At 39.5% G+C, this 23,196-nt stretch overlaps 1 protein-coding gene across 1 annotated transcript in view; it reads left to right on the forward strand.

Moving 5' to 3' along the window:
- LOC124413872 (dynein axonemal heavy chain 2) overlaps positions 1–23,196 on the forward strand; it is a 468,252-nt gene that overhangs the window by 30,499 nt on the left and 414,557 nt on the right. The window contains exons 10-11 of the mRNA XM_046894658.1: positions 14,132–14,294; positions 14,491–14,715. Of these exons, the coding sequence (XP_046750614.1) occupies positions 14,132–14,294; positions 14,491–14,715 (388 nt within the window). The remainder of the gene's footprint in view (positions 1–14,131; positions 14,295–14,490; positions 14,716–23,196) is intronic.

Below are 23,196 nucleotides of genomic sequence, written 5' to 3' on the forward strand. Positions count from 1 at the left end.
CAAGGGCGACCTCCCGGTGCCAGAATCGGCATGGTCAGGGTTATTCCGGGTCCGACTCGAGTGCTCAGACGGTGTTCCGACGATTCTCAATCTCGTCGGTTACATACTATAATTATGAGCAAAAGATATTTAGGTGTAATTCTCACACATTCGTCCATGCATCTTAATAAACAACCTATTTTAATTTAGTACATATTGTATGGTCGGTTTAGCCTAATTATTAATGGTAATTTTGATTTAGAAAAAGGAGATACTTTTGGGCTGAGTGCCACTGCGATTCATGTCCGCACTTCATATTTCAGTTCTTGGTACTGCAAAATGACCCTAAACTAAAACTAATATTGAGGCTGTGCGTGGCTTCCTCTAGGAGGGGTGGAAATCCCCTGTTTAAGCAATATGTTATTTTAGCGCTATTTATTACGCTGCAGCTTATTCACAAGCGCTCAAGATGTTTTATTGAAATAAACCTTCTTTGGTCGCTATGTAGGATTGAAAAAAAGGTTCGCCTAGGCGGCACGTCGGGGCGTAACAGGTCTGAGCACACGATTCAGTACTGTACTGGTTTAAATATAATTTCGTCGTATTCTCAGATTTGTCTTGTGTATTTTACATGCACCCTAGTTAGCTAACCCATTATCGTTAAAAAAAATTGCGATTCAGGAAAAGAAACACTAACTGCGTGCCATCTCAGGTCCTTCTGTTCAATGTTACTTTGTAGCTATGGAGTAGTATTCACAGCCACTCACGTAAAATTGTAGCCTAGCAATGAGCTGTTACAATATGAATTCACGAGTGACTCCCCAAGAGCCAGATTTCATCACATTTAGTATTTCGATTGGTACTGCCTTTATAGTTAGCCTTTAATTCCTGGGGTATTAGGTAACATACTTGTGAAGAAAACGTCAGCTTAAACTACAGAGACAGTGGTAATAAAATGAGTGCACTGAGCGAAAACTTGAGTTTCTTCTACAGGAAAAACTATTCAATCAGGGAAAGTTCACACCCACGCACATCACTATAACCGACATTGTTAGCTTTTGAACTCTTGAAAATCAATAAGAATTTTCTAAGTGGCGAAAGTGGTCTCACACATGCGTTACATTCTGCGGATTCCGACACAAGAAAGACGAAAAAAAAAACACACTAGTTGATTATCATATTGGGATCCAATCCTTCTTCTATATCAGTTTCGAAATATATTGCTATTAAATTCAATTTTAACCTTTAGGCCGCTGGAAAACCTAAATATAGGCACTGTAGAGCAATCTATAAAAACTCTGTACTCAACGGTTTTTGATCAAATCTGTTCAAAAAAATTCAACCGCTAATTACGAATCTAAAATCAAATTTAAAAAATTCAAGGTGGTGGATCCAATAAGGACGACGAGTAATTCAAATTTGATCAAATCGGGTCAAAGATCTCTAAGCAGGGGCTCTCGGGGTCGAATACAACATGGCCGACGAAAAGTTTCAATTTAATCGAATCTTGTCGGAAGGTTCTACCCGCGGGCTTTTGGGGTGGCTAATTACGCATAACAGTAATTGATTTCGAAGATTCTCAAATGTAAGGCCAATACTGGAATCAAATTTATATTCAGGTAATCGGGTGGATACCTCTCTCTCTCTCTCTCTCTCTTGTCCTTAGGTTAAGCTATGTTAAATTTTGTGCTTAATTCTACCATTAGTTTGCAATTTATATGTTAACTTCTTATAATTAATGTACTACAATTGTAATGTCAAATTTTCCTTTGCCCCATGGTATTACCACGGCATCAAATATAATCAATCAATCAATCAATCTTTGATGAGTGACAGGCGTGTGTTATAGGCGCTCCGGCTCATAGCAAATTATTTTAAAGAATAAAGAACTGTAATTTTGTGAAAACTGTGGTAATGTGACCAGTTTTGTGTGGTGAACATTTTGAGCTATTGAAGGACTTGGTAGCTATCAGATCAGCGGTGCCAGTAGCATATTTGTGAGTCGAAATTTTCAACGAAAGAAGGTGCCGTGGCCGGCCATTATCGCTGCCACGGCGACAGGTTATTGCTAATATACTTAATCAGCAATTATGATTGTAATATAGTTTCAGTTAGTATGTACTGAGGTGCGGTTGGTGAATTATCACTTGCGGTTTCAAATTTACGGACAATATGAGTGACTACGACGAGTACAAGTGCTCTGCTTACAAAAAAGCAATTAAAAGTCAAGTTTATCAATGCAAGTCTTGTCCAAAGATGTTTTACCACCCGAGGTGCGTGAGTACGCACAAGGTGATGGATAAAAATCGTGAGCTGGTGCCGTGCAAGGGACCATATGACAAATCGAATGCGGATGAGGAACAGATGAAGAATGTGGCGGCAACAGGTAGTGGTCGAAATCGTATGTCATTGACTGGATCAGTAGGTGGATCTAGAGCTACGAGTTCAACGGCGACAGTTGACTCAAAGATAGACTGGCTGGTGAGAACTGTAAGGTCTATAAAGGACGAAATCGCTTGCAGGAACAAAATCAGAAAGATTATCCAAGAGTTCGTTGGTGCAGAAATGGGAGGTATCAAACAACAGATAGAAGATCTAAAAAAACTGATACAGGGCGAAGGTGCGAACACTGCAAGGGTATCCTACAGCGATGCAGTGAAAGAGAAGCTGAAAGAAAAGCTGATTGTCATCAAACCCAACGTACAGCAGGAAAGTGAAGAAACAAAAAAAGTAATAAAAGAGAAGATTGATATCAAGAGCATGCCGGTAGGAATAACGAAACTCAAGAAAGGTAGCAAAGGAACTCTGATCCTGGGCTGTGAATCAGGAGAGGAAATCAAAACACCGAAGGATGTAGTGCAGGCCAAAATGGGACGGGACTTCAAAGTCACCGAGTCGGTCCAACTGAAACCGAAGATGAAGATAGTAAATGTGGATGAAGAAAAACTTCAGTTAGCGAATGAAGAGCTAGTTAAGACAATCAAGCCGCAGAATGGTATAGAGGAATCTCAAGGAAGAGAGATGCAAATCGTAAAAAGAATAATGAAGGGATGGGAACAGAGTCGAGGCAGGAGAGGGTTCGGCGAGAGTTCAATAATATCAGAAGTAGATGAAGTAACTCACGAGGAGGTACTGAGAAAAGGTAAGCTCAGCGTGGGATGGAGGAAATGTGCGGTCTACAACCACGTCAACGTAAAGCGACGCTATAAATGCTGGGGCTATTATCATATATCGAAAAACTGCACCAGAGAAGAAACCTGCTGCAAATGTGCGAACAAACACAGTATAAAAGAGTGTACGGCAGTTAAAAGCAAGTGTGTAAACTGTGCGTTTAAAAATGAAAAGTATGGCCTAAAGATAAATATCGAACATAGTGCATTTGACCGGGAATGTCCAACTTACAAAAGAGCGATGCAAGAGGAAAAGTTGAGAACTGGATGGATAGAATAGCAACCAAAGAAGGTACACAGACGTTATGGTACACAAATGCGCACAGTCTTCTAGGACATAAAGAAAAGATACGACACCAGGTGCTTGACACATGAAAACCTGCAATCATAGCGTTATCGGAGACACGGGTGACTGATGAAATAGGAGACAGTGTATATGCCGGGATATAGTATAGTTAGGTGTGATGAGGAAAATAGGTACACAGGAGGAGTCATAGTATACGTTAGAGACGGTATTAATTATAATCTAATATTACTCAATAAAATAGAGTCAAACTTGTGAAGTGTAGCAATAGAGGTCAATAGCAAGGCATTTAAAGGAGTTTTTTAGTGGTGTACCACTCACCGAGTGCGTCGGATGCGGAATTTATAAGATACATGGAGTATGTTACCTTAGAGTTAACTATGAAAGGAGATTGTCTTATAATTGAAGATTTTAATATAGATGCTATGGGAAATTCGTTCTATAAAAAACAGTTGATATCAGGAATGCTGAGCTTAGGGATAAAGCAATATGTTAACGAGCCAACGAGAATAATACAGGATAGCCGAACTACTATAGATCTTGTATTCGCAAATACAGGCGTGCAATTACAGGTGGTGCATGAACCAAAAATAAGAGATCATGCTTGGATAAAAGTAGAGTTAGGAATGAGCATTGCAGAAAGGAAACAGAAAGAATACAAGATCAGGCACTATAGTGATATTGATGTGAAAGACTTCATAACAGTGCTGAGAAATTCCGTGCAGCAATGGACGGATGGAGATATAAACTCTAAGGCAAAAATGCTTGTCAATATTATAGTAGATGCGTTGGATATAGTTGCACCAAAAAAGGTAGGGAGGATTCCGAGAACGTGGGAGGGGAAAAAATGGTACTCGGATGAGATAGGACAGGCGGCGGTGAGAAGGGATAATGCATACAAAAGGCAATTCATGCGGGGACGGAAGATAACTGGGAAAACTATAAAGTAGAAAGAAATGCAGTTGTTACCTGTTGAGGAAAAAGAAAAAAGAATACTACGAGACTATGATAGACTTAACAAGAACGACCCTAAAAAAATGTGGAAAACTCTTAAAGAACTTATTGGTGGGGGCCCAGCAAAACCGGGGCAAATTGCAGATGTAAATTTTTAAATGTTAGATGATGTGGTGGAGGGAAAGATGGCGGATAAATTCAATGTGTTTTATGTGGAAAGTATAAATAACATAGTGGATTCAATAGAGAGGGATGCATCTGCAAGTCCAGGTAGAAGAAGAATACTGGGGGGTAGTGGCGGGAAAAACGAAAGGGGAATAGAAAAGTTTGAGGAAATTAGAATAACAGAGCTCGAGAATATAGTTAACGGACTCCCGAGAAAGAAAGGTACTGATAAAGGTATAACAAGTGATATACTAAAGCTGTCACTCAGTGTAATTGGACAGGAGTTTGTCGATGTAATCAATGAATCTTTAAGGAAGGGCTGTTGCCCTAATAGTTGAAAAACGTCCACAATCATACCGATCCCAAAGATAGAGAACGCCAAAAATGCAAAGGATTTCCGGCCAATCAACATGTTACCATTGTAGGAGAAGGTGCTAGAGTTGGTAGTAAAGAGTCAACTCGATAAGTACTTGGAATCAAACGAGGTGATAACAGAGCATCAGTCGGGTTTTAGAAAACAATTTTCATGTGAACTGCGATCCAAACCTTTATAGATGAATGGAAATTAAGCATTAGCGAAGGGAAGATAGTAGGAGTATTCTTCATGGATTTGAAGAGAGCATTTGAGACAGTGGATAGAGAGTTGTTAATACAGAAAATGATGCAATATGGAATTAAAGGAAAAGTGCTAGAATAGTTTAGGTCGTACTTGAGTAATAGGACGCAACAAGTTCGAGTTAATCAGGAATTTTCGGATATTATTACAACTCACTACGATGTGCCACAAGGATACGTGTTAGAGCCTCTGCTGTTCATTATATATATGAATGATATAATCAACATATGCCCGGAAGACAGCGAAATAAAAATGTTTGCTGATGATACACTCATATATGTTATTGGAGATAGTAGTGCGGAGGTGGAAGGAAAGATGAACAGGGCTTTAAGTGCGGCAGAAGGGTGGATGAATAGGAATAAACTGAAAATGAATGCGGAAAAGACTAAATATATGATTGTAAGGAGTGTAAGAAAAGAATTGAGGGGAAATATTGTACTGAAATGCATGGGTGGAACAGAGTTAGAGCGAGTGGAGGTAGTGGAAATACTTGAGTGTTATGATAGATGATAAGTTGCGATTCAAAGAGTATTGTGAGTACACGTTGAAAAAGATAGGTAAAAAAACGAGCTTTCTAAACAGGATAGGGCGATATCTGTCGGCATACACTAGATGTGTCGTATATAAGACAACCATAGCGCCGCACTTTGAGTACTGCGCAACACTGCTAGTGTGTATGGGTGAGTCTGAGTTGAATAGCCTACACATAGCACAGAATAGGGCTTTGCGAGTAATACGGCAATGTAACCGATATGTTGCAAGCAGTGCAGTTTATGAGCGTGAAACAGAGACTCTACTATAATGTATGCATATTCATCTTTAAGGCCGTAAACAAATTGTTACCGAAAGAACTGGCAAATAAATTCCAAATTGTAGGGTCGAGAACCGGCCGGGGAACGCGCCAAGCCAAAAATATTGCAGTCCTGTTCAGAAAAACGAGAAGTGCTCAAAAGAGCATGTTCTACGAAGGAATAAAAATGTACAATGCGCTGCCGGTAGAGGTAAAGGGTTGTGTAGAATTAAGAAAGTACAAAAATATGTTAAAATCATACATTGCGAGTAAAATAAAATAAGTGCAGTGTAGATGTAAGGCTAATATGTAATTATTGATTGTGAAGGAATTATTATTGTTGTATTAACTATAAGTGCAATATAGACGTAGGATAAACATGTGACTGTAATTGGATAACATTTTATTTTTACAATTTTATACTAATTTATTCTTTATACAAACATTTATTCTAATCAATCAACAGTATTATATTTCAAGAATCACAGTGAACAGTCAAATGGCAATAGTCGTCAAGCCAACAGGCAGCGCTTATAATCGTCAAACGTGATGGTGTTCAGCGTTGAATTCTTGACACCCTTTGCGCGTTTGCTTACTTTCGTACCATTGACGTGTTTTTTCTCATCCCCGCCCATCGTTGTGAATGTGTACAGCTTCGCTCGCAACCCAATGAACTCTGTCATAATTTTCTTGTTGTTCTCGTCCTTCATTATGCCCAAACGTTTCTTGTTCTTGAGCGAAATACCGTACACATTGTCGGGAGGGTAGTCCGAGGTGTCAAACATTGAATCAACATCACGTTTGACGATATCGTAGATGTTGGGCACATTAAATTGGTGAATAAGGCTGTCCGTGCCGGTGTACAACAGTTTAGCTTTTTCGTTGGGAAAATTCGGCTTTATATAATTGAAATGAAAATCGTACAGAATAATTTTTGATAGGTCTGAAATCGCCGCACCGATATAAATTGGTATATTCAAGTAAACTTTGACACGATTCATTTCTATAATAACCATATCAGTCTCGAATACGGTGCAACTATGAAAGTTTGCCCTAGCGATAAGCGCTCTCGCACCACCTCTTGCCTCCCATTTTGTAACTAATTTGACATCTGTGTGATTTCGCACATTTTCCATAGTCTTACCAAACACAGCGTTATTCATCAATTTGTAAAAGTTTTTCTCAAATTCGTTTCTGGACTGTTTGCGCATGTTGGTGTTGAGCGTGATGTAAGGCTCGAGCCATGGAGATTGTGCGAACTTTAAAACTCTATACACTTTAACTAATTTCAAACCTAAACTCAGACATTGCTTTAAATTTCTATAGTGTAGTATATACTTCGTTTTGGGGAGAAGGGTGGTGGCGAGTTTAGGGATTTTACTACCTGGCGGCGTGAAATGCTCAGGACAGAGAGGTAGGTCTTTGTGTTCCTCGAGGAGCTCTGTAGGATAGTCCAAGTCCACCTCCAGGATGTAACCGATCGGCGAATCGTCCGGATGGGTTGTTATATCGATACGATCATGCTCCCACTCGAACGAGTCGATTGGTAAATGTGCACTCATAGCCGCACCGTAAAGATTGTTCACATCGAAATACATAAGATACGATTCCACATTATTCGGATCAAAATCTTTGCCCATAAATCTGTTATTGGCGCGAACGTGTCGATTAGAACATTGCGCTACGCCACCTCGAATGCCTCTTTCAATAAATAAAGCCATTTCGGGATCATCGAAAAGTTGTTAATTCACCTTTGTGTGTTTAAGCATCGCGTCAAAAGCAAGCCCCGGCGCCGTGTAGTAGTGCAACGGATCTAAATCGTATGTTTTAAAACAGCTAGCCCGGAAATTTTGGAAAGTATCAGCAAGTAACAAAACATCAGTCTTTAAATATAAGTCGGAATAGGCCCACAAAGACTCTAAACGGAATTCTTCCCAAACATTTTTAGCGTGCTCATAATCGGCGTCTGTGATATTCGAATTGCAGAGGTGCGAGTAGAAATGATTCTTTGCAGGTAATTGAGTTTCGTCGAGTTTGTCCCAACAATCGACGTATTCGTAGGGGAAAACGCCTTTACGGGTCATCAAGCTGAACTGCGCGTGATTATTGTAAAATTTACGTGTTATACGTTTATCGGCATCGCCTAAATACGAAGAAAGTTTATCAATACTGCTAGCCATAAATCGAAACGAATCGATGAATCTCAAATGCATCATCGTCCCATCAACCTGTTTCGTGAAGGATATATATTTGTCCTTATTTATGGGTAACAGTGTAACTGCTCCGGGAAAAGTTAAGGCCAGGGAACAAATTACACCGATTATGCGCAGGACCGCGATATTTACCCGTGAAGTGACAATGATCGTGGCACTTTTTCTCCTCAGGAGTAAACGGCTTTTCGCAGATATGACAATTTTTCGCGCGCATGTGACGATCGCGTTGCACTTGGGTCAGAGACTCCATCGGAATTATATTCTTGATTCGTGACTCTACTTTAACCGATAAATCTTTAAGCTGCTGCGTGAACCAATCTATGCAATCGGTGCCGCATTTACCATGAAACTCAGATAAGGTCTCATCGTACGCGCAATGTACGTAGTATGCTACACTGTGCGGGATATGCTTTTGAATTTCATATGTTTTATGGTTTTGAAATTCGTCTACAGGTTCGGGTTTTAATATACATTCGAGATCGGCGTATACAACAAACGGGACAGTGCCTTTGTTTTTGAAATTTTTAAACTTTAAATTTAAATCTTCAGATCTTGGAAATTCCATGCGCACTTTATTCAACATAATACAATCCTGCCGATGGTGTTCGTAGGCGTGTTTCACAGCGAAGTGGCATAGGCATCTGTCGCATAAAAACAGTTGGCCATTATGTTGAGACAATTGTTTGCTGACCAATCGTGAGAGATCTTTGATCCAAGCAAAGTGGAATCTTGGTGTGAATTCGCGATTCATATCATGCTCGGCACAATTACTACTCTCAAGCATTAGAAGATGAATCGTGTCAACGTTTGCGCTATGCAAATTTTTACTCGAATAAATTGGTACGATGACGCTTTTTGCGGATTTTGCATGATGCGAAAAAGTTTTGGATTCTATTGCATATACATTGATTCGCAAATTATTTAATTTCTCAAACTTTTCCACATCATGCAGAGTAGCGGGGAATTTGATGCCTGTGCAGTCCAACTCTTGAATATATCGGTGATAGCTATGCATCTGGCTAACATTGATGTCGACCGGGTGAAGAGCTGCGGTAACGGCCCACAGAAGACATCTTTCATCCTCGTTTTTGACGTTGACAACTGCCTTCTTGCGTTGAATGTCCATGGGTAGCGTAACGAATGTTGAAGCTCCTGCAGCGAGAGGCTGGTATCGGTTGATATTTACGGCAATATTCAAAATCTCGATCATACTCCAGCCGGAATCGGATTGTTCGAAATCTTCGACCTTTACGAGTAGTTTGTTGTTTGCGTCCTCGAACCAGCCGTCTATTTCACTCGATGGGAGGATCGTCACGTTGGATGTATTGAAGCTTTTAACTTCCACAGCGACCTCGTCATGCTTGACGTGTTTAAATTCGCATGTCAATATCATGTTGACCTTCACATTCCCCCCATTACACTGTGCCAGCTTCAATTTTCCGACGATGATCTGCCGCGCATCGCTCAAAAAGACCTCCAAATCCTTATGGCCAAGATTGGTGACAATGCCGGTGCGAATCCGGTTAGCAAAAGCGCTATCGACATCATCCCACTGTACACCCGCAGAACTGCCAATATTGCCGCCTGTCACCAGGCCATGCTGCCGCTGTTGCTGCTGGATCTTTGCCACCCAGGATTGCATGAGGGAGATCTTATGTTGGATTTGCTGTTCCGCCCCCACACTCATTCTCGGCTGTTGAAGAATATCTCGAAAAACTTGTATATTTGCCACTCCAATACCAATCCATTGATTAAAGATATCGTGACTTCCTTCTCTGGGAGTTTGCTCGCGCAACAAATTGTACGCCTCCCCCATCTGCTCGACGAGTCCCATGTATGCTTCGGCGGCCATAACTTTGACGTTGGTGACGATGATATTCTGAACTTTTCACTTTCACGTGTTGTGTAAGACTGATGAGCCTGCAATGGATGTGTTGCCCTTATGTCGAAGGATCCTGAGGGGCGGGGGGGGGGGGGGTCTCTGCGTTCTGCAGCGGCAGCAGCTTCCAAGATAAAAATTGTGGTCAATCACGTCCGAGCCTGCACACGCCTACCCCTCCCCTATCAGTGAAAAAAAACGTTGAAGATACCCAGTGGGAGAATCGGCTGGCGAAAAGCGGCTTCGAGCGGCATAGAGATGAATTCTGATCCCTAGACTCTTGACCGGGTGATTTGTGTTTATGGGACCTGACGAAAAGGGTTGATTGGGAAAAGCTTTTTGAGAAAACGTAGCAGCAGTAAGTAATTATTGCACCCAGATGATGAGAATCCGACTTTGCGACGATTAGCCAAGACTGAACCGCTTGGTAAATTTCTGTATAAGGTTATTGCGATGGTTCATAATAGTGCATAAACACATTTCCAAATATTCTGGCATGGTTTTAATTTCCTCCTTGTGTCCCTATCCCACTGTGTTTATTATCGGCATGAGCTGAAAGGCTGCATTTCCAGGAATTTTTTCAAGTGGTCTAGCGTTATCTAACCCAGAGCCTCTCGCCGTCGAACAAGACCCGACAGGAATCCCCCTCCCCCCCCCCCCCGCCACCTGCGCTTCCCCCTCGCTCCCCCACCCCCCTCCCTAGCGGCGCTGCAGTCGCCCCGGCCTATAGGAATAGGGGGGCTGGTGGCGGAAATTGGAACTAAATCCAGAACTCTCATATCCTATCTACTGACAGATACTTTGTAGATCGTCTAAGAATGATTATCAAAGATAATAATAATGTAGAATTAGAAGCAAATACGTATACTCATAGTGAATTTGGAGTATTTAATGTACTTTCAGCATTTAACATAGAGAAAAAACGCAGAAAAACCAAATTGCATAGTCAGTAAACTAGAGAACAAAAGTGGTACGGAAGAAGGAAACCGTGGAAATAATGAAAAAAGTGGTATGGTAACAGGTGCAAGATTATGTGTCGTATATAATAGATCTTTAGAAGAAGGATTTTTCCCTAGTGAATGGAAAGAAGCCATAGTGGTCCCTATACCAAAGATACAAAAAAAAGAACAAATAAGAAAGAATTCAGGCCAAAGAATGAATTGCCGATTCATAAAAAGACATTTAGAAATAATAGTATACGATCAGTTAGTGCAGTATTTGGAAAGTAACAATTTGTTGGACATGTGTCAATCGAGGCTTAGAGCTTAGCATCCATGTGAAACAACTCTGCAATGGATGGTATCAGAATGGAAAAAGAGTATTGGCGAGGGAAAACTGATAGGAATCATAGTCCTAGATTTGAAGAGAGCATTCGAATTAGTGGATAGAAATATTTTGCTAAGGAAAATGAAATGGTATGGAAAAAATGGAAAGTACTTGGCTGGTTCAAAAGCTACCTGAGAGGTAGGTCGCAAAGAGTAAAATTTAATAGAATTTCATCAGATTCTATTCCCGTGAATCTAGGAGTCCCACAAGAGTCAGTATTAGAACGGTAACTTCTTTCACTGTTCATCAACGACTTGAAAAATATGATTGGTTGTAATTGTAAAATTAAACTATTTGTAGACAATGCTCTAGTATGCACAACAGCGTATTTGAGAGATAAATGATAATCCTAATGAACAAATAAACATAATTGACGTATGGTTTGAAATTAATAGACTACAGCTACATTTAAAGAAAACTTAAATAATGGTGGTAAAAGAGATAAGAAAAAAGTTATGGAAAGCAATTAATATAAGAATAATGTTCAAAAATCAATTACTAGAGTTAGGAAGGGAATTGAAGTACTTGGGAGTGATGAAAGATACAAATTGGAATTTTACGACGGATGTAAATTGTGTTGGGAAAAAAAAATGGATCGAAGTTAGGGGTATTGAGACGAATTAACACAAACTTGAGAGCGTATATGAGGCGCGTAGTGTATAAAGCAATAGTAGCGCCGTTATTTGAATATTACTCATCGATCATGTTATGCTTAAGCAAAGCAAATATGCAATACCTGCAAAAACACAAAATAAGGGCATGAGAATTATAATACGTTGCAAGATATAAGTGAGGATTAAAAATATGTTTGAGGCGTTGCAGTTGATGTAAATCAAACAGAGAATTGCATATAATGTTTGTATTCTGACACACAAAATGGTAGTTGGAGAGTGTCCCAATTAATTAAAAAATAAAATAAAGTAAGTGAAAATTGAGGGAGGAATGCAAACAATACGAAGGGGTACTTTACTTATAAGTAGATGTGAGACGAGAGCGGAACAGAAAATGTTGCTATACGACGAGTTTAGAAGATACAACGACTTATCAGCTGAAATAAAGGCAGAACGAACATTGCAAAGGTTCAGGATAATATTAGTGCCATACCTCAAAACTAGTAGGAAAGAGGCTGGATAGTAGTAAATAAGTAGCAGTGAAACAGAGTTATATAGATTAAGACCTATGAGTAGTACTCAGAGTTGTCAACAAAATGTAGCTGCAAAAGTTAATAAGCATCAGTCAATTAATCAATCAATCTCTTAGCGTAACCCAGAACGAGGATTTGGAGAGGAAAGTTCCAGTTTTGTTTCAATTTTTTTTCTCTTTATTTTTGTTACGCAATTTTTCTAGTTTTAAAAAGTTTGTGAAAAACTTTTTTCAATTCTTGTAATTTTTCTCCTTTTGTCTTTTTCTCTCCCACACGCTGCCATTCTTTTCGTCACACTTCATCCAGCTGAAACACAGTTTTATTGAACAAATTCGATCAAATTTGAATGTTTCAGTCGCCATATTTGATTCATTATTTTTAATTTTTGAAATCTGATTTCAGATTCGTAATCAGTGACCCCGAAAACCCTTAGAAACAGACTTTTCAGCAAAACTACAACTTTTAAATTTTTCCCTACCGTTAACCGTCAGAAAGCCTAAATATAGGCTCTACTTGTGATCGGAACTTTGGTTGTTATATTTAAGACGAAAGTCTAAAGGTTAAGAGACGGCCGCGTATTCTTGCACACAGACATGAGCTTTTATGCACAGATGGATCATCTTGGTGCTACCTTGTGCACTTTGTTTATGTGCAAGCCGCTGTCTGCCTACGCGCGTACATCCTAGTTCATAATCGTATGATTTTATTATTTTGAGAAGGATAATGTTGATCCCTATGCGTAATTGAGGCGGCACGCTATAAACGTGTGCATTGCCTGGAAGATTTCCGAACTCATATGCTGACTTATTTTCGATATCATGCGTAAGGAAGTAAAAGTGATTATAAGTAGCTCTGGTTAGTAGGCGATTCAACGAAACACAATGCTATGATCGATTACTCAGAAGTAACGAAAATAAATCAGATCACATAACTGGGCAGTGCCACCTCTGTGACTCGGTATTCTGTGATAGACTTTGCAGAATGGGTGATGCAGCACTGATGTCGGTTAGTGATGGTATACTATTTATTTTGCCCCATGTAATGGATCACGCTAAAGTTTATGATTGGTACAGTTATTGTGAAGTTTATTCATACAGGTAAAATATATTCTTATCATGCAACAATCTTACACCGTATGTGTCAGACTTATCACGAAAAATGGTTATTACATGAAACAATACGTACTGTATCGAGATGCTTCATCTATGACCACAGTAACAAATTCTCTCACGCAAACCTGAACTTCACTTAACATAACAAGTTAGCAGTTGTCGATTTTATTGAATTATATTCAGGAACTGCTTTTCAAGGAAATCTTATTTGCTTGAATCATTACCGAAAAGCGAAGTATCTATGAATAAATGAGAAATGCACGAAATATGAATTCCATAATGGATATTATAGATAAATCTTAAGCACTTGACCGGTCAGCCGAGAAAATTAAGATTAATGTTTCAAAACTACAAATACTAAATACATCAGATAAAAGTCACTATTCTCAATAATCAAATAATATATTATTCGGAAGCAGGATCGATCATTGAGAAGAACGAACATGACCCTAAAGACTATTTATATGCAATTGTTACAGACTGTATGGATGTCTCCGCATTTGAATGGCTCTCTCAACTACGTTTTTACTGGGATCGAGATATTGATGATTGCATAGTTCGTCAGACAAACACGTCTTTCGTTTACGGATACGAATATCTCGGAAATTCCGAACGCCTTGTCATCACTCCGTTAACTGATCGGTAATTGACATTTTTATCTACTTTGTGCTAATTTTTCTCCAATACAATTATAATAGGAAAATAAAGTAAAAGATGGTGGTTTTATGGACCCAAAATGAATGAAGAAATCATGGCTTGCGTGTAGAAATTTACAAGTTGATACTGTCTGCAAATTTCGTGTCACAAATTTTAACGAAACTTTTAATTGGTTTTATAGTTGTTATATAACCTTGACAACTGCGCTGCATCTTCACCGTGGTGGTAGTCCAAAGGGCCCAGCAGGGACCGGAAAAACTGAAACAGTAAAGGACTTGGGTAAAGCCTTAGGATTCAATGTGATAGTACAAAACTGCTCCGAAGGCTTGGATTACAAGAGCATGGGTCGACAATTTTCTGGACTCTCCCAAACAGGAGCTTGGGGTTGCTTCGATGAATTTAATAGGTTAGCAAAACTTGTATATATTTTTGCTATCATAGTATCGGTCTTCTTATCGTGCCATGTTTAATTTTAACTTTGTCCTGACAGAAAAATTCTCATAATTAACATTTGTTTTCTTTTTGTTGAACTTAATTTCTAAAGTCAATGACTTCAACAATATTCAGGCTTTTATATTCGAATGATCATGGTTTTCATGGAAAAATGTGGATCATGCTAAGAGCGACGTACATGATAAGAATATCGGTTAGTGTGATGTAAGTTTGGGACTTTGTTCGAAGAGAAAAACCTGAAAAACGTCAAATTTTCAGCATCGTCCTGCTGCACACTAAAGCTGCAATGTGAATTACAAAGGCTCACATTCTATCCCAGTGACGTGCCACAATCTGTCTGGCTATGATCTGTATTCTCTGATCAAAGCATTGGCTGCATCTTTTGAGGGTACTATTTGGACTATACCCGTTAACAAAAAAAATGTATTTTGATCACAAAATTCACTCAAGGAATGGGCGTCAAATTTAGATTCATAGATTTGTTCCGTTTCATGCCCAGCAGCTTCACAAAATCAGCAACGTGCCTGAACGATGATGAAAAAACAATGTGGAAATGGAATTTCTTCTTTGCCACCACAAGCTTGATAATAAAGCCGAGCTAGGGCAACGTATAGGTTTCGTACCAAGTGAAATACATGTACTCAAGACACAAGACAAAACACTTCTACGTGTGCGTGCGTGCGTGCGTGCGTGCGTGTGTGCGCGCGCGCGCGTGTGTGTGTGTGTGTGTGTGTGTGTGTGTGTGTGTGTGTGTGTGAAACCAGTGCAGGCGTACGCTGACGACGAGAGTTGAGTGGTGATTCCACCCATGAATACACTCTGTGGATATATTGATGAAGGTGTGATGCTATTGATATTACCACTTTTGCATTTGTCCAGATCGTGTCTTATTATTAGCTTGTACCTATAGCGAATATTGAGAATCTGAGTTGCGGCAATTACACGTAAATTTTGCAGTAACGCGGGAAAATTTCTACTATTAAAGGTTTTTCCCCTGCGAGTAGATCAACACATAGTAGAGGCTCGAGGAAAGACTGCTAAAAACCAAAGAACAAGTTCATTTGAAACTACGGGCTCCACCACTATGCGCTTCGCGCGTCAACCCCGCTCTGCGCGCCTCGCGCCTCGCGCTATTGTGCGTTCTCATTTGTTCATTGTTTAGGAAGTAAGAGATGTACTTTCTGGGTTTTCCCACATTAAGCTTGTCATCCGATTGAATAGAGTAAATATTAGGGATGTCCTTATTCAGGTCGTTATTATATTATTTTATATTATTCAAAACTTCGGCGCTTCGCGCCTCACTCATGCGTAGGCCGAACTTGTTCTAACCTTTGGGCTGCTACAGTCACTTTCTGTGTTTTGGAAACATCGTCCCGTCTATCTGGACAACGGAAACCACCTTCCCTTTGACCGGGACCACGAATGCTACAGAGCGGTGGTTATGGATGACGGAAAACATTGTCCCTGTGACCTGGACCACAAATGCTACGTAGCGCTGGTTCTGGACGTCGGAAATTACCTTCTCGGCTCTAACGGCCACGAATGCTAGGGAACGGTGGTTCTGGACGACGAAAAACGTTGTCTCTGCGATCCGGACCACGAATACGCTGATTCTGTCGACCTGGACGACGAATACTGTAATACGCTTATCTCGTCGTCCTGTTTCACGAATACGCTCGTTCTGTAGATAGTTTCACCTTTTTAATTGATAATTCCATCCAACACCGTTAACCTCTAAACGGCCGGGATGATGCCAATCGGCATCACTTCAAGGTCGAGCCGTATTACTAGTCCATTTGGAAATTTTTCTAGGTAGTAAATTTTCGAACTATGACTTGGGCACATTCATAAATGCCGGTTTTTCAAAATGTCCCAAAAAATCGCTGGCCAACGTCAAGGATTGTACTTGGCTATGTGAAAGATGTCTGATGTACTTTCAATCGAAATCGAGCTTCTCACCGACATTGATGTGGTTTATAGAAAAAGGTATTCAGGGTAGGGTATCTCAGTGCTGCAACAGATATGCGGAGGTGAATAATAGGTACATAGAAGATGCTTTCGATTCACAGCAAGAAGAAACATATCTCATATATTTTGATGTTAAAACTTTAGACGGTGCTGCTACGAGCTTATCTAAATTCACTGAGTTCTCAAATTCCGACAAACATTACGGCTCACAAAATTCGTATATTTAAATATAGATTTGTGAAAAACTCGAAGGAGTTCGAAAAAAAAAAATCAACAGCTGATAAATAACGCCGTTTTAGGTAAAACGACGGAAAATTCAGAAAGTACCGGTAAGTTGAGTAGATCACGAGATATAACGGAAGATATGGTGGTAGCGTTTTCAAAGAAGACATGGTAATATTTGAATTGAATAAGACAGACGTTAAACTAAATAAACCATTGTATGCAGGTTTCTCCATTCTAGATCCTTCGACAACTATTATTAACGATTTCCACTACAATTATGTTGAAACGAAATTTCTAAATCAAGCAAAATTGATGTACATACACTAATACAGATAGTTTGATACACCAATTCAGGGTCCCCGACACATAACAATGTATGATTCAGGAGTTCGCCAGATTTGACACGTCTGATTACCCACTTGATAAAGTGAACCTAATGCCTTTGAAAAATCAAAAAAATCCTCAGTTTGATGAAAAACGAGAATAATGGTAAAATAATGTTGGAATTTCCAGGATTAAAAGCGAAATTATATTTATTCAAAGTGTTGGGAGTGAAGAGAGACACAAATCGAGCTAAGGGTGTTCAGTATTAACAACAACAACTTCTAATAATTATTTGGTATGTGCTTTACAGCATGAAAATTTTATCAAAAATCATTGAGTCAAAAGCACGAGGTGTACACTGTAGAACAGAAGAAAGTAGCATTAAGCTGGAATGATGACAAGCGTATTGTATTTCACAACATGACCGACACGCTTCCGTGAGGCTGTAAGCCATGTATATAAACTGTATACCGAGACAATCTCTAGAAACTATACAAGAACTGCGCATGCGCGAGTTTGAATCCGCCGTCCGTGCAGTCTGCCACCCCGAGACCCTGCTGTTGAACTCTGTTTCTGCCGGCGATGTAGTTCACATGCATTTTTGAGGTTAGAATCTCAAGTAATTGAGGTATTCACTCGGAAAGGCTTAAGAAGCATTTGTTATTGAAAATTTATTGTTCAAAGATCGATCGGAATTTAATGCTGATGCTCTTTCAAAATTTGTACTATTCGATTCGAACAAGAAATCTGTTCAAATATTGGGTGCTTGAAAGAAACGAAGCAGGTAGGTGGGGAGAATTTATTTAATCATTTTCATTACTTCATACATTGAAATTGACAATGAAATTTTTTTCTTTCAACAGAAAATACAGCCAAAATACTAGCATCTCTGCTGTTCGTTGATATCGCCTCCTCCCATTCAATTCATGAGACGTGCAGAGATCATCGCCACTTTTGTTGGTTGGCAAAGGAAGTTGTAGGTCTTACGGTTTCTTTCAATTTCAAATCTAATCAACATTTTCGAAATATGCTTCAGTGTCACGATTAACTTTAGGGCTGATCATGTTTTAGAGTAATGTTCAGAACATTGATATGAAAATATTGACTTATCGGATTCAAGATTGTACCCCTTGTTTCTTTGGAACAAATGAATATCTAATTTTCAACAAAGTTCATGAAAATATTTACTTAAATCTAAATTCAATACAATATTTTCTTCACGGTGCTCTGAACATCATCCAGTAACATAAATATCCGGAAGGAATCCCTTTGTCGCAGAAACCGTTGTAAAGTTCTTTGTTTTCAACTTGTGCCACTGGATAATTTTTGCATTGCAGATTTTATTTTCAATCTCAGGGTGAGATTTTTTGTTTCGAACAGTGTTATCATGGGATGCAGAATTAATTGTAATGAATGAAAATTCACAAACTTTCAGTCTCAGTGAAGGACCATTGCAAGAGTATAACATTGAATCTGGTTTCAAGTTATCGATAAGTTACCCCGGATAACTCCCTGATAAAGATTCATCATAAAAAAGTTAGCCAGCAAGTAAGTCCTAGTGTAGACAAAGTGATCATTTGTAACGTGTACTAGTAAGTGAATGCATTCCTTAGACCTTGCTGGGGTTGAACAAGACTCAAGCACGGATGATAGCTGCAACTAGCTAGTCAGATGATACTGTCAATTAATATTGACTTTAAAGACATTTTCAACTTAAGTTATCCAACATTTTTAGATTGAGATTAGTTCAGTTTACATATCAAAATTCATCCCTGGTATCTGATTTAACACTTGAAACACTATTCATCTGAATTGAATACCAAAAGAGTAAGAAATAAAATATCAAAACTGCAGAAAATAAAATTTAAGGAATAATGTGGGCCAATAATACTGTTTGGGTTAAAATGGCACACGGAATGATTGCTCTGTAAAATTAGTTAGCAGCAATTCTTGAATAACAAACTTATTACTATTGGCTCGATCAATCTAAAATGATCGAATATTCAGACACCATGATCTGCAGCGTGTCGTGCTCTTCAATTTTGCCTCGACTGATGTTCAGAAGGTGGCGATGACCTGAAGAAATTCCTTCGGGTACCTGTTGTCTGATGGAACAACGGAACAACCAGGTTCGATGGCTGGAACGGTGGCACCAATCGAGAAACTAGGGTCCTTGCAACCAAAACGTTTTGACCATCAGGTAAGGTATGATTTTCCTCGTATTAACCAAACTTGAAACTTTGAGTCAGTCAAAAAAAAAAAACGAATTTTATCGTTGAATACATGTGAAAATATTGTAGCATGCAAAGATCATAAAATCAAAAATTTACTCACACGCTTCGATGCCTGACAACTTTAATCTCACTTCGATGATGGTTGTTTCCTACCTGAAAATATTAAAAGTTATTATTATCAGACAAGAGCTTCTAATTGTTGTGGATACCACGAATTTCCAATAAATTGCGACAGAAAAACGAATTGCTACTTTTTGTACTCCTAAGCTTTGTGGTTTAAGATACACCATTTCTTTTATTCCTTGTTACTGATTTTATTTTAATATTTCATGTTCATCGGCACTGATTACTTGCTTCCGGACCACTGCACTGGAACAAATCTACTCCGCAGCTACCTACTACTGGGTTTCAACAATACATTTATTTTTAATTTTATGTAAATAAAGAATCTGTTTGAAATAAACAATATTTTCACTTACCTGCCTCAGTTTGTCTAGACTCCCACTCGTTGTGACGTTATACATTCAATTTCAGATTTCTTCTTTCAATAAATAACTGATCCAACTTCTGTAGCTTTTGATATTTGTTTCTACATTGACGCCTTTATTGTGTCGAATAAATATCTTCTAATATCAACTACGGTATTGCTGAATGACACTTTACTTAGAAAATTCACGATAAATAGGAATAAATATCAACATCACCTCAATACGCTACTTTACGCGCGAGACATTCACAGCCTTGTTACATTTCGTGTACGTTGGTCACCTTGGTCAGCTGACGAAAATAATGCCGCGGGGTAATTTTGCTGACCAATTAGATTGAATCATTTGGCGCATGCGCAGTTCTTGTATAGTTTCTAGAGATTGTCCCGGTATATGATCTTCATAATTACTACGTATAAGGTGTGAAGTATGTGCATAAAGATTATTTTCCATTGTGTATAGGATGCATATGTGGTGTGGAATGAATTATACATATTTTGTGGAAAAAATTGAACGATCAAACGAACTTACCTGTCAGTGAAGTTCTATCGTAATTGTATGACGCGCCTCTTTCGAAGAGATTACCAAGTAGTACCGCCTCCTTCCATGCAGATAGAGCCACAGGCTGAAAGAAAAAGGCTCTGTAAGGTAGCACTACGTCCCGGTACAACCTGCGCCAGTACAATCTCATTATTTTGGAGACATGCCGTAACTGTTGATGGGATAGCACCCGTAAGAGCTTCAGGATTTTCGGTGGGTCTGATCTCTTCGGAAGAGGCGCTTCATACGAATACGATAGAACTTCATTTACAGGTGAATTGGTTTACATAACGATCGTAAAACATACAATCACAATGATTGTAGTCCTTATTCATAGGAAGACTGCGTGGATCCTCAAAACGAAAGCTTTGTTAACCTGGACGTATTGTTTTGGGGTCGGTCCGGCACCTGGCCGGTAAGTCGGGGGACGACAGGTTAGGATCTGCCCGGTATGTTGTCCTTATGGTATCTGTTTCATGATTAAATAAATTTTATTTCTGGTATAAGGTTACAACGAGTCAGACGGAAGTACATCGTATGAGGTGATGGTTACATCACAACTTCTTAAGAGTACAAAATGTCAACATCTAATTTAAGAAGTAGGACAGTTCAAGGAATCCGACTTCTTGATTAACATGGAGAATAATCGTTACGATATAGAAGCCAAAGGGCGCTTAACTTCACAGAGAGAGCTAGTATATAAAATGATAGCACTGGGCGCCCAACTCAAAACAGCGAAAATTGATCTCTCGAAATAGAGTGAGAATGGGCATATTGATAATAAGAAGATTATAATTAAGGGGTTCACTCACGGTTAGAAATTGAAAAGAAAACCTCGTAATTAACGCAAAATGAAAGATAGCCCGTGGTAGAATACAAGGAAAAAGGAAGGAAGTTCTCTCAGACAAAACAACCGTACTTGCCGAGTACTTGACGTGCGTATAAAGACCCGTTGTACACCTCGAGAACGCGGGGATGCAAAACTCCTATACCACTCAAGCGATCAGAGTGAAACTTGGGCAGTTAATGCCCTATTTTGGTAAAAAGTGGAGCGTCTTTTTACTTTTTCAAACTTTTCAAAGAAACTTTACAGATTGGTTACCACTTACAAAAATCGGCCAAATTTTCACAGTTGCACTGAATGGATCGACCTATCCGGTATGATGCCACTCGGCGATGATAAAACACACATTTTGAGCCCAGTCCCATGAGATCTGATGGTGAAATGACGAAATGGCAGCTGATTTGGTTTTCGATTACGAAGTATACCGAAATCTTATTTTGGCGACATTTGTTACCGATATTACGCGCATGCCGGTAATGTATACGTCTAATGTCGGTCAGAAATTACCGGCATGCATGAAAGGTCGGTAATAAATGTCGCCAAAACAAGATTTCGGTGTTCTTCGTAATCGAAAACCAGATTAGCTGCCATTTCGTCAATTCACCATCAAATCTCATGGAACTGGGCTCAAAATGTGTGTTTTATCACCGCAGAGTGGCATCGTACCGGATAGTTCGATCAATACAGTGTAACTGTGAAAATTTGACCAATTTCTGTGGGTCGTAACTAATCTGTAAATTTTTTTTTTAAATTCTTTAAAGTAAAAAGACGCTCCACTTTTTACCGAAATAAAGCATTAACTGCCCAAGTTTCACTCTGATCGCTTAAGCGGTATAGGAGTTTTGCATCCCCGCGTTTTCGAGGTGTACAACGGGTCTTTATACGCACCTTAACGACGAGTGATCAGAGCTGCATCCCGTCCGCAAGCAATCGGACCACCCCCACTAGCACGCGAAAGACACCGGCGGCCGCCAGCGCCGCCACGGTCGGTCGCCCAGCGGCGAAGGCAACAACCACACACACAACGCGGCGATAAACTCAAATACGTTAATGGATTCAAACGGCGAATCCAAACAGCATCAGAGAAAGCTGACAATTGAAGTACTGAAGTAGGTTCGTCATTTCAAAACGGCATTTGAATTCGTCCGGAGCTGGAAACGGTAGTTGTCAGTAGCTGTTGATCCCTCGGTGATCGGGATTGTGGTCGTTCTGGTACCTGGTTTGCTTGCGTGGAGACGCGGAATTGCAGAATTTACAAAGAAAAGCGTGAGCAACTAGTAATTTTTGCCTATTTCGTATCGAGTTTTCTTGGAGTACCTCACCAGGGACGCGTTTTACGAGGGGTTCCTTCAGCTTTTTGGTTTTGTGACGGGCCATTTTGAAATGCCACGTTACAGGTGACGTAGGTTATTTCGTGGTGCTGGCTTATGTAGCTCGGTTACCAGCGCTAGCTTTTTCTCGTTCATTTCCTAACGCTGTTAGTCTTCTATTCAACGTGGCGACGATTTCGGTGTTGCGTGAAAACAGATTTCTGTTTGTTCTCAAGTCAACTTGCAAAGTACCCAAAGCTTTCTCTGTGGTAGTCTGCAAAAATTCAAATAGTTGACCAAAGGTAATGATTGGTTTTGCGAAGAATTCAAATTCTCAGCGTAAGAATTTTAGACTCAGAATGTTGCTTTCTTCTACAGGATCGGCTCTATTGCATAGTCTTTTTCTCTGTATATCATAACGCCCTTCTGCAGTTAGTTGAGATCCAACACCAAGAGGACCGCAAGTGCTCACAGCTGTGTTTTTCTTCAGCTGCCATCCAAACA

This window comes from Diprion similis, chromosome 13, assembly GCF_021155765.1.
Source record: "Diprion similis isolate iyDipSimi1 chromosome 13, iyDipSimi1.1, whole genome shotgun sequence".
NCBI classification, from domain to species: domain Eukaryota; kingdom Metazoa; phylum Arthropoda; class Insecta; order Hymenoptera; family Diprionidae; genus Diprion; species Diprion similis.